The sequence below is a fragment of the Mandrillus leucophaeus genome, unplaced genomic scaffold, assembly GCF_000951045.1.
Source record: "Mandrillus leucophaeus isolate KB7577 unplaced genomic scaffold, Mleu.le_1.0 Scaffold335, whole genome shotgun sequence".
NCBI lineage: Eukaryota > Metazoa > Chordata > Mammalia > Primates > Cercopithecidae > Mandrillus > Mandrillus leucophaeus.
The window spans coordinates 1118581-1132225 of NW_012103532.1; the positions used below are offsets into that span (position 1 = coordinate 1118581).

The 13645-nt window shown below is 45.1% G+C and overlaps 2 protein-coding genes across 2 annotated transcripts in view; one reads left to right on the forward strand and one right to left on the reverse strand.

Moving 5' to 3' along the window:
• RABEPK (Rab9 effector protein with kelch motifs) overlaps positions 1–1702 on the forward strand; it is a 33754-nt gene extending 32052 nt beyond the window's left edge. Inside the window, exons 8-9 of the mRNA XM_011988699.1 lie at positions 595–744; positions 1383–1702. Of these exons, the coding sequence (XP_011844089.1) occupies positions 595–744; positions 1383–1675 (443 nt within the window). The 3' untranslated portion in view covers positions 1676–1702. The remainder of the gene's footprint in view (positions 1–594; positions 745–1382) is intronic.
• A 2208-nt stretch (positions 1703–3910) lies between these two features.
• On the reverse strand, positions 3911–9154 carry HSPA5 (heat shock 70kDa protein 5 (glucose-regulated protein, 78kDa)). Its single transcript, XM_011988687.1, has 8 exons — positions 8653–9154; positions 8324–8555; positions 7815–7952; positions 7062–7174; positions 6579–6969; positions 6243–6480; positions 5796–5963; positions 3911–4829 (listed from the first exon to the last, which is right to left on the reverse strand). Exons 1-8 carry the CDS (start codon positions 8772–8774, stop codon positions 4267–4269), a joined length of 1965 nt encoding a protein of 654 aa, XP_011844077.1. The 5' UTR covers positions 8775–9154; the 3' UTR covers positions 3911–4266.
• Between the last annotated feature and the right edge of the window lie 4491 nt (positions 9155–13645).

Sequence of the window (13645 nt, forward strand, 5' to 3'; positions counted from 1 at the left end):
ACGGTGGCTCAAGCCTGTAATCCCAGCACTTTGGGAGGCCGAGACGGGCGGATCACGAGGTCAGGAGATCAAGACCATCCTGGCTAACACGGTGAAACCTCGTCTCTACTAAAAAAATACAAAAAACTAGCCAGGTGAGGTGGCGGGCGCCTCTAGTCCCAGCTACTCGGGAGGCTGAGGCAGGAGAATGGCCTAAACCCGGGAGGCGGAGCTTGCAGTGAGCTGAGATCCGGCCACTGCACTCCAGCCTGGGCCACAGAGCGAGAGTCCGTCTCAAAAAAAAAGAAAAAAAAAAAGTGAATAGTGAAGGCAACTGTTATTATAGAGGTTGTATCACATTTCTGTGTGATCCAAAGACCGCCTGCATCTGAATCGCCTGAGATTCTGAGAATCACTGAGCTCCTCCCTCCCTTCCTCCCTGGACTACCCAATCATGTCAGAGTTCCCCAAATAATTCTTATGTGCACTAAACCTCTCAGAGCTCTTGGTGAATCAGTTACTTTCAGTGATTGATTTGCAAACTGCAGTAGATAGGTAAGTTTGAAAGCATATCTTAGCCCATATTGTGCCAAAGCTCTTTCTTTCTCTTGGCAGGTAACATGAAATGGCAGAAGCTAAGTCCCACTGGGGCAGCTCCAGCAGGCTGTGCTGCCCACTCAGCTGTGGCTGTGGGAAATCACCTGTACGTCTTTGGTGGAATGACTCCTGCAGGAGCACTGGACACAATGTACCAGTATCACACAGGTGAGCAGGTGTCCATGGGGATCTTTAAACAAATCTATAAACATCCTTTGAAAAGTGATGCAGTGGCTGGGCACAGTGGCTCACGCCTGTAATCCCAGCACTTTGGGAGGCCAAGGCAGGCAGATCATGAGGTCAGGAGATCGAGACCATCCTGACCAACATGGTGAAACCCCGTCTCTACTAAAATACAAAAAATTAGCCAGGCATGGTGGCACACGCCTGTAGTCCCAGCTACTTGGGAGGCTGAGGCAGGGGAATTGCTTGAACCCGGGAGGCGGAGGTTGTAGTGAGCTGAGATCAAACCACTATACTCCAGCCTGGGCAATAGAGCGAGACTCAGTCTCAAAAAAAAAAAAAAAAAGAAAAAGAAAAAAAAAGTGATGCAGTGCTTCGGTTTTCCAGTTTGGTTCTTCTATATCTAAATCCAAAAAAATAAAAACTCTGTAGGGGGTGACATCATTAAAGCAACAATGCTGCTATGAGGGTTTCTTTTTTTCCTTTCACTTCCTGTTTGTGAGGACTCAGCTGCTACAGTAAATCACTGAGCATTTCTAGAAAATTCTTTACTTTTTATTCACATTTTGGCTTTTACTATCTGGAAATTTCTTAACATGAAGCCTTTTCCCTCCCCAACATAGAAAGGCAGCATTGGACCTTGCTTAAATTTGATTCTTTTCTACCCCCTGGACGATTGGACCATTCCATGTGTATCATTCCATGGCCAGTGACGTGTGCTTCTGAGAAAGAAGATTCCAACTCTCTCACTCTGAACCATGAAGCTGAGAAAAGGGATTCAGCTGACAAAGTAATGAGCCACAGTGGCGACTCACATGAGGAAGGCCAGACTGATACACTGCTCTGTTTGGTGTTCGGTGGGATGAATACAGAAGGGGAAATCTATGATGATTGTATTGTGACTATAGTTGACTAATAAAACCCACATTTTTATTACCTGTCAGTTACTTTCAGAATAGTTAAGTAAAACCTTAGCTATTTTATACCTCCAAAATATCTTCTGCAGTATATATCTGTTTTTCTCCTACTTTGGTAGGTGAAGAAACTAATACAAATAATTCTTATGTGCCCTAAACCTTGCTATATTGCCTCTCAGAGCTCTTGGGAATGACTTTCAGTGACTGGTTTACAAACTGTAGTAGATAGATAAGTTTTGCCCAATGCAAAAACCTCCACTACATTAACATGAAAGGCTTTGGGCCAGGCTTGGTGGCTCAAGCCTGCAATCCCAGCACTTTGGGAGGCCGAGGCAGTGGATCACCTGAGGTCAGGAGTTCAAGACCAGCCTGACCAACATGGAGAAACTCCACCTCTACTAAAAACACAAAATTAGCCGGGCGTGGTGGCACATGCCGGTAGTCCCAGCTACTTGGGAGGCTGAGGCAGGAGAATCGCTTGAACCCGGGAGGCAGAGGTTGCAGTGAGCTGAGATCGCGTCATTGCACTCCAGCCTGGGTGACAAGAATGAAACTGTCTGAAAAAAATACATATATATATAAAAGCATCATTTTAAAATATATGTATACATATATATAAAAGCAGCTATAAAAGCATCAATAATATATATAAAACATTTTACATACTATACATATTTTTTATATATATGTATACATATATATAAAAAAAAGGCTTTACCAGCAATACAAACCTAGGTAGGTATGATTAGTGTATTAAATGCTAATCACAAGGTTGCAATAGGGTTAGGGTTAAAAGAAGTTACAGAATTGTAATTGGTAAACAACAAATTATAGACATCAGAGTAGACATTAGTTGAAGTCTATCTTTTTAACATTCAGGAACAGCTCCTCAGAGATACAGACTAGGTGATCCACAGTAGTGACAGCCTTTGAGGAAAGGGAAGACTAGCCCTAGTTGCTACCGTTTAACCCTATGGCCCCAGGGTACACAGTACTGCAGGTCATCTTTAATGGCTGTATTGGGCTTGGCCTGAGACCAGTCTTCTGCTCAGGGACTGCCCAAATGCTTTTGGGGCAGTGCAGCAGAAGCCTAGATCTGATTAAGAGGTTGGTGTTGGGAACCAGTTCCACTAGCCCTAGACAATTAACCTTTCAGCCAGTTGCCCATCTATAAAATACCTATCCTTGGGCAATATTGCATTTTTTTTTTTTCTTTTTTTTTTGAGATGGAGTCTCACTCTTGTCGCCAGGCTGGAGTGCAGTGGTGTGATCTTGGCTCACTGCAACCTCTGCCTCCCGAGTTCAAGTGATTCTCCTGCCTCAGCCTTCGGCTTGCACCACCACGCCCTGCTAATTTTTGTATTTTCAGTAGAGATGGGGTTTCACCATGTTGGCAAGGATGGTCTCTCTCTCTTGACCTCGTGATCCACCCGCCTCGGCCTCCTAAAGTGCTAGGATTACAATATTGGATTTTATGTTAGCACCAGCCTGCCCTTTATTGATAATACTATTTACCTGGACTCTTTTCTTCAGGAGGGCAATCTAAGTAATAAACCGGTTTTGACACAAACCACTGCCTTTAACCCATTCATAGTGAGGGGATCGAGTGGAGTTTCAATGTCACCATCCTAGCTCCCACCCCAGTACCACTAATGAGAAATGTCAAGGATGGAGATTCTGACAGCTAGGGGTTCACAATATACCTTTACATCCTGAAGTTACAGATTAAATCCAAGTGTATCAAGTTAGTAACGCCAGTGATCACTCATTCCCCATCATTTCTCAGAGAATCCAAGCAGCTATAAAAGCATCATTAATAATAATTTTAAAAAGCCAACAGAAACGCAGTTTTAGAAAGGGGAAATAGGAAACCAAGTATGGTCAAGAAAACCCTACTCTTGGGCACTGTGAAATGCCCCTTGCCTAAGTAAAGATGTGGATTAACTTCTCTCCCCTTTCGTTAGATTAATGCAAAAGCCGAGCATGGAGGTAACAAGCCTGTAGTCTTGATTAGCTGGAGACTGAGGTGGAAGGATCACTTGGGTTTTTTTACCCAGGAGGGTGGAAAAAAAAAAAAAAAAAAAAAGCAGCAAATTCTCTGGAAGCATTAAATAGAAGTGTTTCCTTATCCCAACATACCAAACACTCCCTCCTCCCCTCACCCCACACACAAGAATCTAGCCTTAAATTTCCTAAAATAAATAATTGATCTAATTAGCAGCTTTGCACAAACATTAGACCAGTGTAAATAACAAACATTTATTGGTGTCACTTATGGTAGAAAAAACTTCCTACACCAGATGCACATGACCCAATTGTTAAATAGAACATTTTGAAGGTGAACACACACCCTAACCCAGGTTTTTTACCCACTTTTTAAGATGGCCAATTCTTCTTCTCCCCCCCCACCCCAAGACATGTGAGCAACTGCTAATGAAAAGCAGTAAACAGCCGCTTGGGCTATATCATTTTCAACTCCACTCTGAGGTGAAGATTCCAATTACATTCGAGACTTAAGTTCTCTCAATTTTTTCCTAACAAAGTTCCTGAGTCCAGTATTTACAATATTACAGCACTAGTAGATCAGTATCTACAACTCATCTTTTTCTGCTGTATCCTCTTCACCAGTTGGGGGAGGGCCTGCACTTCCATAGAGTTTGCTGATAATTGGCTGAACAATTTCTTCCAGTTCCTTCTTCTTAGCTTTGAAGTCTTCAATGTCAGCATCTTGGTGGCTTTCCAGCCATTCAATCTTTTCTTCTACAGCTTTTTCCATGGTCTCCTTATCTTCAGAGGAAAGTTTACCTCCCAGCTTTTCTTTATCTCCGATCTGATTCTTTAGAGAATAGGCATAGCTTTCCAACTCATTTCTAGTATCAATGCGCTCCTTGAGCTTTTTGTCTTCCTCAGCAAACTTCTCAGCATCATTAACCATCCTTTCGATTTCTTCAGGTGTCAGGCGATTCTGGTCATTGGTAATTGTGATCTTATTTTTGTTCCCTGTACCCTTGTCTTCAGCTGTCACTCGAAGAATACCATTCACATCTATCTCAAAGGTGACTTCAATCTGTGGGACCCCACGAGGAGCAGGAGGAATTCCAGTCAGATCAAATGTACCCAGAAGATGATTGTCTTTTGTCAGGGGTCGTTCACCTAGAAGTTACATATAGAAAAACTCATTAGTTGTTACTGACAAGCATTAGCACATCTAGACACTTTTGGTTTTATTGAGCTAAAAGTAATTTCATACTGGTCTACAGGGAGCAGCAACTAGTACTAACTGAGTTAGGTTACTAACTCAACTGAATTTTATCTATTTTAAAGTACTGTGAACTCCTTTTTCTTGTACTCTAGGAGCCAGCTCAGATGTTACTATTAAGAATGCTAAACATAGGCTGGGCACAGTGGCTCACACCTGTAATAATCCCAGCACTTCGGGAGGCTGAGGTCAGTGGATCACCTGAGGTTAGGAGTTCAAGACCAGCCTGGCCAACATGGCAAAACCCTGCCTCTACTAACAATACAAAAATTAGCCTGGCATGGTGGTGGGCACCTGTAATCCCAGCTACTCGGGAGGTAGAGGTTGCAGGTCATGCCACTACACCCCAGCCTAGGCGACAGAGTGAGACTCCATCTCAAAAAAAAAAAAAAAAAGCTAAATATCTAGATATAAAACATTATTCACATTAAGACCCCCATCTGAAAACAGCAGTTACTTAGTTCCCTTGCCATTTCAATAGATCATATTAAGTCATGTTCTTTTAAAACATGCCATGATAGATAGACCTGGCGCGGTGGCTCACACCTGTAATCCCAGTACTTTGGGAGGCAGAGGCAGGCAGATGACCTGAGGTCAGGAGTTGGAGACCAGCCTGGGCAACATGGTGAAACCCCATCTCTACTAAAACTACAGAAATTAGCCAGGCATGGTGGTCCATGCCTGTAATCCCAGCTACTCTGGAGGCTGAGGCAGGAGAATCACTTGAACCCGGGAGACGGAGGTTGCAGTGAGCGGAGATCATGCCACTGCAGTCCAGCCAGGGCAACAGAGCAAAACTTCATCTCAAAAAAAAAAAAAAAAAAAAAAAAAAAGCCATATTAGCAAACTTAAGTAATTACCTTCATAGACCTTGATTGTAACAGTTGGTTGATTATCAGAAGCTGTAGAAAAGATCTGAGACTTCTTGGTAGGCACCACTGTGTTCCTTGGAATCAGTTTGGTCATGACACCTCCCACAGTTTCAATACCAAGTGTAAGGGGACACACATCAAGCAGTACCAGGTCACCTGTAAGGATAAGTTATTTAACTTCTAATTCAAGTTCTCCCTATGAGCTATGTAAAGTTTGTGTCTCTAGCATTTGGTTAGGTTCTAACACACATCTTAAAGGCAGTGAATTAAACAGTTGCTAATGATCTTGAGACTACCCCAGTCTTGTCTTCACTTACACCCTTTACTACATGTGTGACCTTGTTGCTCATATTCTGGTATTTTCTAAAGCAATAGCTAATGAGTCTTCCATCAAGCTACTGAATCACTAGGAAAGATGCCGCGATCATGACCTACCTGTATCTTGATCACCAGAGAGCACACCAGCCTGGACAGCAGCACCATATGCTACAGCTTCATCTGGGTTTATGCCACGGGATGGTTCCTTGCCATTGAAGAACTCTTTAACCAGTTGCTGAATCTTTGGAATTCGAGTCGAGCCACCAACAAGAACAATTTCATCAATATCAGACTTCTTCAAATCAGAATCTTCTAGCACTTTCTGGACGGGCTTCATAGTAGACCGGAACAGATCCTAGAAAAAAAAGACATGGTTACCGTGATGTCTGTTATCTAAGTATCTAGATGCAATGTCCTGAATTCAGAGTCTAAAGCAGAAAACAAGGGACATACCATGTTGAGCTCTTCAAATTTGGCCCGAGTCAGGGTCTCAGAAAAGTCTTCTCCTTCATAGAAGGACTCAATTTCAATTCTTGCTTGATGTTGAGAAGACAGGGCCCGTTTGGCCTTTTCCACCTCACGCCGAAGTTTCTGCACAGCTCTGTTGTCTTTCCTGACATCTTTGCCAGTCTTCTTTTTGTACAGCTTGATGAAGTGTTCCATGACACGCTGGTCAAAGTCTTCTCCACCCAGATGAGTATCTCCATTAGTGGCCACGACTTCGAAGACACCATTGTCAATGGTGAGAAGAGACACATCAAAGGTTCCGCCACCCAGGTCAAACACCAGGATGTTCTTCTCCCCCTCCCTTTTATCCAGGCCATAAGCAATAGCAGCTGCCGTACTATTAGGAGATTAAAAAAGGGAAAAGTTTTGTCAGTACTTCACATTTCCACTATTTGGCAAATATGCTGTATCCCTGAATTTCATACTTACGGCTCGTTGATGATCCTCATAACATTTAGGCCAGCAATAGTTCCAGCGTCTTTGGTTGCTTGGCGTTGGGCATCATTGAAATAGGCTGGTACAGTAACAACTGCATGGGTAACCTAAAAGGATAAAAGATAATTAAGTGTATTGTCACACAGTTTAACCCTTATTCAAATTACAGTCTGGCCAGGCAGTGACTTGTGCCTGTAATCCCAGCACTTTGGGAGCCTGAGGCAGGAGGATTCACCAGAGGTCAGGATTTCAAGACCAGCCTGGGCAATGTGAAGAAACCCTGTCTCTACTGAAAATTAAAAAAAAAAAAAAAAAAAAATTAGCCAGGTGTGGTGGTGTGCCTGTAGTCCCAGTTACTTGGGAGGCTGAAGCAGGAGAGCTGCTTGAACCCAAGAGGCAGAGGTTGCAGTGAGCTGAGATCATGCCACTGCAGTCCAGTCTGGGCAACAGAGCAAGACTCCCTCTCAAAAAAAAAAAAAAATTATAGTCAAACCATCACTTTAGTTTTTAAGCCAATTTATTGATGAGTATAACAGAGAAAATTTTATGCTCCTGGAATTGTAAGCATTAAATAATACATGAAAAGTCTATTTTGTTTGGCTTATAGTAAAGGACTCAATAATGACCTGACAAGCATGAATACCATTCTGATTAAAATTTTTGAAACCATGAAGGCTTCTATACCTAACAGCCAACCAAGAATGCTAATGATCAAAAAATACTTAACATTGTTCTAGAAATATTTACCTTCTTTCCCAAATAAGCCTCAGCGGTTTCTTTCATTTTAGTGAGAACCATGGCAGAAATTTCTTCAGGAGCAAATGTCTTCGTTTGCCCACCTCCAATATCAACTTGAATGTATGGTTTAGTTTTCTTTTCAACCACCTATTTTAAAGAATTATTGTTTTCAGACACAGATGCAATGACATCTCAAAGTTTAAAAGACCCACTACCATCCCCACAATTTGGTTTATTTTGGTCCCTTGGGGCTGCAAATTGACTAGAAATACTTCAGGGAGTATAGGTGTCTCATAAGGTTCAGTTTTAATCGGTCTTTTATTCCTAAACTATTGGAGACAGAGTACGACATCAACTATACTGTCTTAAGTTTTGTAACATACTAGGATTATTACAGTTATTACATACATCCTGTCTATAGCCTTCAACTGATGTCTCAACACTTCCAGAGACTTATAATTCTAAATACTCCCACCACCCACCCGTCCTCTAACCGCACAAGAAAAACCCGGTCGAACCTTGAACGGCAAGAACTTGATGTCCTGCTGCACAGACGGGTCGTTCCACGTGCGGCCGATGAGCCGCTTGGCGTCAAAGACCGTGTTCTCGGGGTTGGAGGTGAGCTGGTTCTTGGCGGCATCGCCGATCAGACGTTCCCCTTCAGGAGTGAAGGCCACATAGGACGGCGTGATGCGGTTGCCCTGATCGTTGGCGATGATCTCCACGCGGCCGTTCTTGAACACGCCGACGCTGGCAGAAAAACCCGACAGAGGGACATCAGCACCGCACTTCTCACGCCAGGCCAGGCGGCTACGCCCGTCCCCCCGCATCCGCAAACCCCACTTACCAGGAGTAGGTGGTCCCCAGGTCGATGCCGACCACCGTGCCCACGTCCTCCTTCTTGTCCTCCTCCTCGGCCCGCGCCGCGCTGAGCAGCAGCAGCATCGCGGCCACCAGGGAGAGCTTCATCTTGCCAACCAGTCCGGCAGCAGCAGGCAGGGCGTCGCAGGCAGTCCAGCCACAGGCCGCAGCACAGGAGCGCAGCGCGGTTTCCGACTTGCAGGCGGCAGGGGCCGGGGGTCACAAGGCGCCACGAACCAGGAGAAGGGCAGGTCTGGAAATGCAGGCCGCGGCGCTTACCTCTCACACTCGCGAAACACCCCAATCAGTCGGTCTGTCTGTGCTGTCTCGGCCGGTGTCGACCCCGCCGTCGCCTACTCGGCTTATATACCCTCCCCCAGCCCCGTCGTGGAGGCCGCCGATTGGTGAAGGCCCTGCTCGTTGGAGGCCGCTGATTGGCCCAGGCCACCAAGCTGGCCGCCGCCGATTCGAAGCGGCCTCCTCCGCAACAAACGTCACTGCTCCGCCCCCCCCGGCTGATTCATTGGCTGCTATTCGTTTCTAACGCCCACCAATGGTAGATAACATCCGCCCCATCCACTGGTCCCATTGGTTCAGCAGCTGTCTCTCTCTCCTGCGACTTCTCACCTCGAGGCATTTCCTCTGGTAACCGCACAGGTCCCGCCTTCACTCCGGGCCCTAGGGGGTCGGAGTCGGTCCAGCACAACTGATCCCCCGGGTCTGTGGGATCTGAATCTTTTCCTTCTCTACTGCTTGTTCTCCCCATCTCCATCCCTCATCCCGAAGCGGGAAGCACCTTTCTTTTCCCAGCTTCCATCCAGTCTCTGAGTAGACCGGTCGCAGCTTAGATGCTGGGATCGCCTCAGAACACATTTCTTTGCCCTTCACGGCCACTACCGGTATTGGGATATGCGAGTCTCAGGGCCATTCGTTGCTCACAGGTCGAGCTGGTCTGGACTCTGTTCGACCACAAATCATGGCTCCTTCCTGCCAGTTACGTCCCCTCTGCACCCTTGCCCAGCCATTTTACCAGGCCTCTCCACATTGCCCTGCCCCACGGTAAGTCACACGACAAGCCCGGCCAAAGGAATTGCCTTCAGCTCTGAGTCCGCTCCCTACTGTGCCCGCTCCAGTGCCAGCCCTCCCACCTTGAATGTCTAATTTTTCTAACTTACCACCCTTTACTTTCCCATCCGCTGCCCATCGTTTCCCTCTGGGGCTGAGGTTATCATTTACAAGACTTTCCCCATCCCTTATTGTTGATACTTTTCTACCTTAATTCCAGGAAAAGGTCTGATGTGCACACAGACAACACATTTGATAGGTGAAAATCGTCTTGATAATGCCTCATATAACATCCTGTTGCAAAAAATTACAGAGACCGCTATTTGCTGAAAGCCTACGGTGGGCTAAGCATTGTTCAGTGTGCTTTTCATGTGTCATTTAGTCTTGACAGTTAAGTACTCGGTAGGCATTTCCCATTTTCCAGATGAGGACATTGAGACTGAAAAAGATTAAATAACTAAAGAAGTCACAGAGCTGGTGAGTGATGGAGTTAGGACTGATAACCAGGTGGACTTCATTCTATTGCTAATACTTTTATTTTTATTTTTTTCAAGACGGAGTATCACTCTGTTGCCCCCAGGCTGGAGTGCAGTGGTGAAAAATCAGCTCACTGCAACCTCTGCTTCCGAGGTTCAAGCGATTCTCCTGCCTCAGCCTCCTGAGTAGCTGGGATTACAGGCACACGCCACCATGCCTGGCTAATTTTTGTATGTATTTTATTTTTTTGTGGAGATGGGGTTTCACCATATTAGCCAGGCTGGTTTCGAACTCCCAACCTCAAGCGATCTGCCCGCCTTGGCCTCCCAAAGTGCTGGGATTACAGGCGTGAGCCGCTGTGCCTTGCCTCTTAACTTTAAAACGAAAAATTCATTTGTGGCGGGACGCGGCGGCTCACGCCTGTAACTCCAGCACTTTGGGAGGCCGAGGCGGGCGGATCACCTGAGGTCAGGAGATCAAGACCATCCTGGCTAACACGGTGAAAACCCATCTCTATAAAAATACAAAAATTAGCTGGCCATGGTGGCACGCGCCTGTAATCCCAGCTACTCCGGAGGCTGAGGCAGGAGAATCGCTTGAACCCGGGAGGCGGAGGTTGCAGTGAGCCAAGATCGCGCCACTACACTCCAGCCTGGGCAACAGTGCTAGACTCCATCTCAAAAAGAAAAAAATAAATTCATTTGTTTGACAAATGTTTTTGGAGGACCAACTATGGAAAGGGCAAAGCTCTGATACCAAATATTTGAAATTTGTGGGTATACTGTGTCCAGATACCACTAAAACATCCTAAACACACTTTATTAAGATGTTGAGCCTGTGACTCAGTACTCAAGAATTTTCTTTTTCCTTAGTGCTCTTTGAAGGTTAGACTGGTGACTCAGAGTTGACTCTGTTCACTACAGAGGTTGCATCATGCATCTCTTTCAGCAGGGCTTGTAATCCTGCGGCAACATTGACCCTTCTTTGGCTTGCACCAGTCCAGCATTAAGATAGAAATCATCATTTGACCACATTACAGCTTCTTGCATTTCAATCAAACTTTTTTTTATATCGCAGTCCATTTCCATTAAAAAAAAAAAAAAAAAAAAACCAAACTCTCAATTTCAGCCTCACCCTTGATTAACAGAGTAACCTTTTGTAACTCTCCTTTTTGTAAGATTTAGAAAAATGATACATGGCTAACTTCCAAAGGTAATTGAGTATATTGTGGTTTTATCTTTTTAAAACCAAACATTTTACATACATTTTCTAGTATATTCCAAAGCACAGTCACTTATGAATAGGAAAGTACACAGTCGAAACTAGCTTGCTGAACATTAAATGCCAAAAAAGAGTACCCATGTCAAGTTATCAATACTTAACTGTTAGACACTGTGCTAAAGACCCACGTGCATTATCTCTTTTAATCTTTAAGAAGGCGGCCAGGCGCGGTGGCTCACGCCTGTAATCCCAGCACTTTGGGAGGTCGAGGCGGGCGGATCACGAGGTCAGGAGATCGAGACCATCCCGGTGCTAACACGGTGAAACCCCGTCTCTACTAAAAATACAAAAAAATTAGCCGGGCGTGGTGGCGGGCGCCTGTAGTCCCAGCTACTCGGGAGGCTGAGGCAGGAGAATCGCTTGAACCCGGGAGGCGGAGGTTGCAGTGAGCCAAGATCGCACCACTGCACTCCAACCTGGGCAACAGGGTGAGACTGTCTAAAAAGAAAGAAAAAAAACTTACTTTTTGTTTTAGGATATAGTCACATATTTTGCTTTTTTAATTTAAAGTTTATAATTTTTATAGATATAAGGTCTAGCTACATTGACCAGGTTAGTCTCAAACTCCTGGCCTCAAGTGATCCTCCCACTTCAGCCTTCCAAAGTGTGGCAATTACAGGAATGAGCCACCACATCCAGCTCCAGTTACACATTTTGTAAATATTTTGATAATGGGTGATATGCAAATATAGATTTTTATCCAGAAATTTAAACTAGCCCATTTCATTTGTGCCCCTATGGGTAAGAAAATTGCTTTCCAGGCTGGGTCTGGTGGCTCACACCTCTAATCCCAGCACTATGGGAGGCCAAGGCAGGCAGATCACCTGAGGTCGGGAGTTCGAGACCAGCCTGGTCAACATGGAAAACCCCTATCTCTACTAAAAATACAAAATTAGCCCAGCATGGCAGCTCATGCCTGTAATTCCAGCTACTCGAGAGGCTGAGGCAGGAGAATCACTTGAACCCGGGACGCGGAGGTTGCGGTGAGCTCAGATTGTGCCATTGTACTCCAGATTGGGCAACAAGAGTGAAACTCTGACTCAAAAAAAAAAAAAAATTGCTTTCCATTTCCCACCTGATGTCAGAAAACTAATTAAGCAGAGGTAGGACTTATTAGGATTGGATGTTATTTAGCCCTCAAATATTCCTTTGTGAAAGAGGATTAATAATAAATGAAAGGCATACAGCAGGAAGAAAAAGGAAAGGACCTATGTAATTTACAAATTTGATATTAACATTTAGATCCTGATACTTGAGAATTTGCCATATGGTTTGTTGGAGGGAACATTCAACTAGGTGATAGGGCACATAACTTTGACAAAAACCAGTTTCTCGGAGCCTCAGATTCTTTTTTTTTTTTTGAGACGGAGTGAGAATGGTGGGTGCCCGGGAGGCGGAGCTTGCAGTGAGCCAAGATCGCACCACTGCACTCCAGCCTGGGCGACAGAGCGAGACTCTGTCTCGAAAAAAAAAAAAAAATTCTTTAAGAAAGCATTTTTTTGTAATTCCAGCATTTTGGGAGGCCAAGGCGGGCAGATCACGAGGTCAAGAGATCAAGACCATTCTGGCCAACATGGTGAAACCCTGTCTCCACTAAAAATACAAAAATCAGCTGGGCATAGTGGCGTGCGCCTGTAGTCCCAGCTACTGCTTCTCGGAGGCAGAGGCAGGAGAATCGCCTGAAAGGGGGAGGCGGAGGTTGCAGTGAGCTGAGACCGCGCCACTGCAGTCCAGCCTGGCAACAGAACAAGACTCCGTCTCAAAAAAACAAACAAAAAGAAAGCATTTTTTTCTTACCCCTATTTTAGAGCGAAGGAATCTGAAGCCCCAGGAGGTAAAGAAATTTGCCCAGGAGATTGTACACGTAAGATAAGGAGCCAGTATTTGAGCCTTGGCAGTTTGATTGTTAACCTCTATAGGTTGTTGTCTTGAGCTTCAGATTTATAATTTTGGGTTGGGCATGGTGGCTCAGACGTGTAATTCCAGCACTTTGGGAGGCCAAGGGGGGTGGATCACTTGAGGTCAAGAGTTCGAGACTAGCCTGGCCAACAGGGCAAAACCCCATCTCTAATAAAAATACAAAATTCGCTGGGCATGGTGGCCTGTAATCCCAGCTACTTGGGAAGCTGAGGCACGAGAATCACTTGAACCTGGGA

Bases quoted from the DNA above. Each gene is read 5' to 3' on its own strand.
- HSPA5 (XM_011988687.1), bottom strand. From the start codon at position 8,774: ATGAAGCTCTCCCTGGTGGCCGCGATGCTGCTGCTGCTCAGCGCGGCG. The intron at 7,953-8,323 runs GTTCGACCGGGT...TCTTTAAAATAG, and splicing joins TCAAGTTCTTGCCGTTCAAG to GTGGTTGAAAAGAAAACTAA. The intron at 5,964-6,242 runs GTAGGTCATGAT...TTATCCTTACAG, and splicing joins CTCTGGTGATCAAGATACAG to GTGACCTGGTACTGCTTGAT.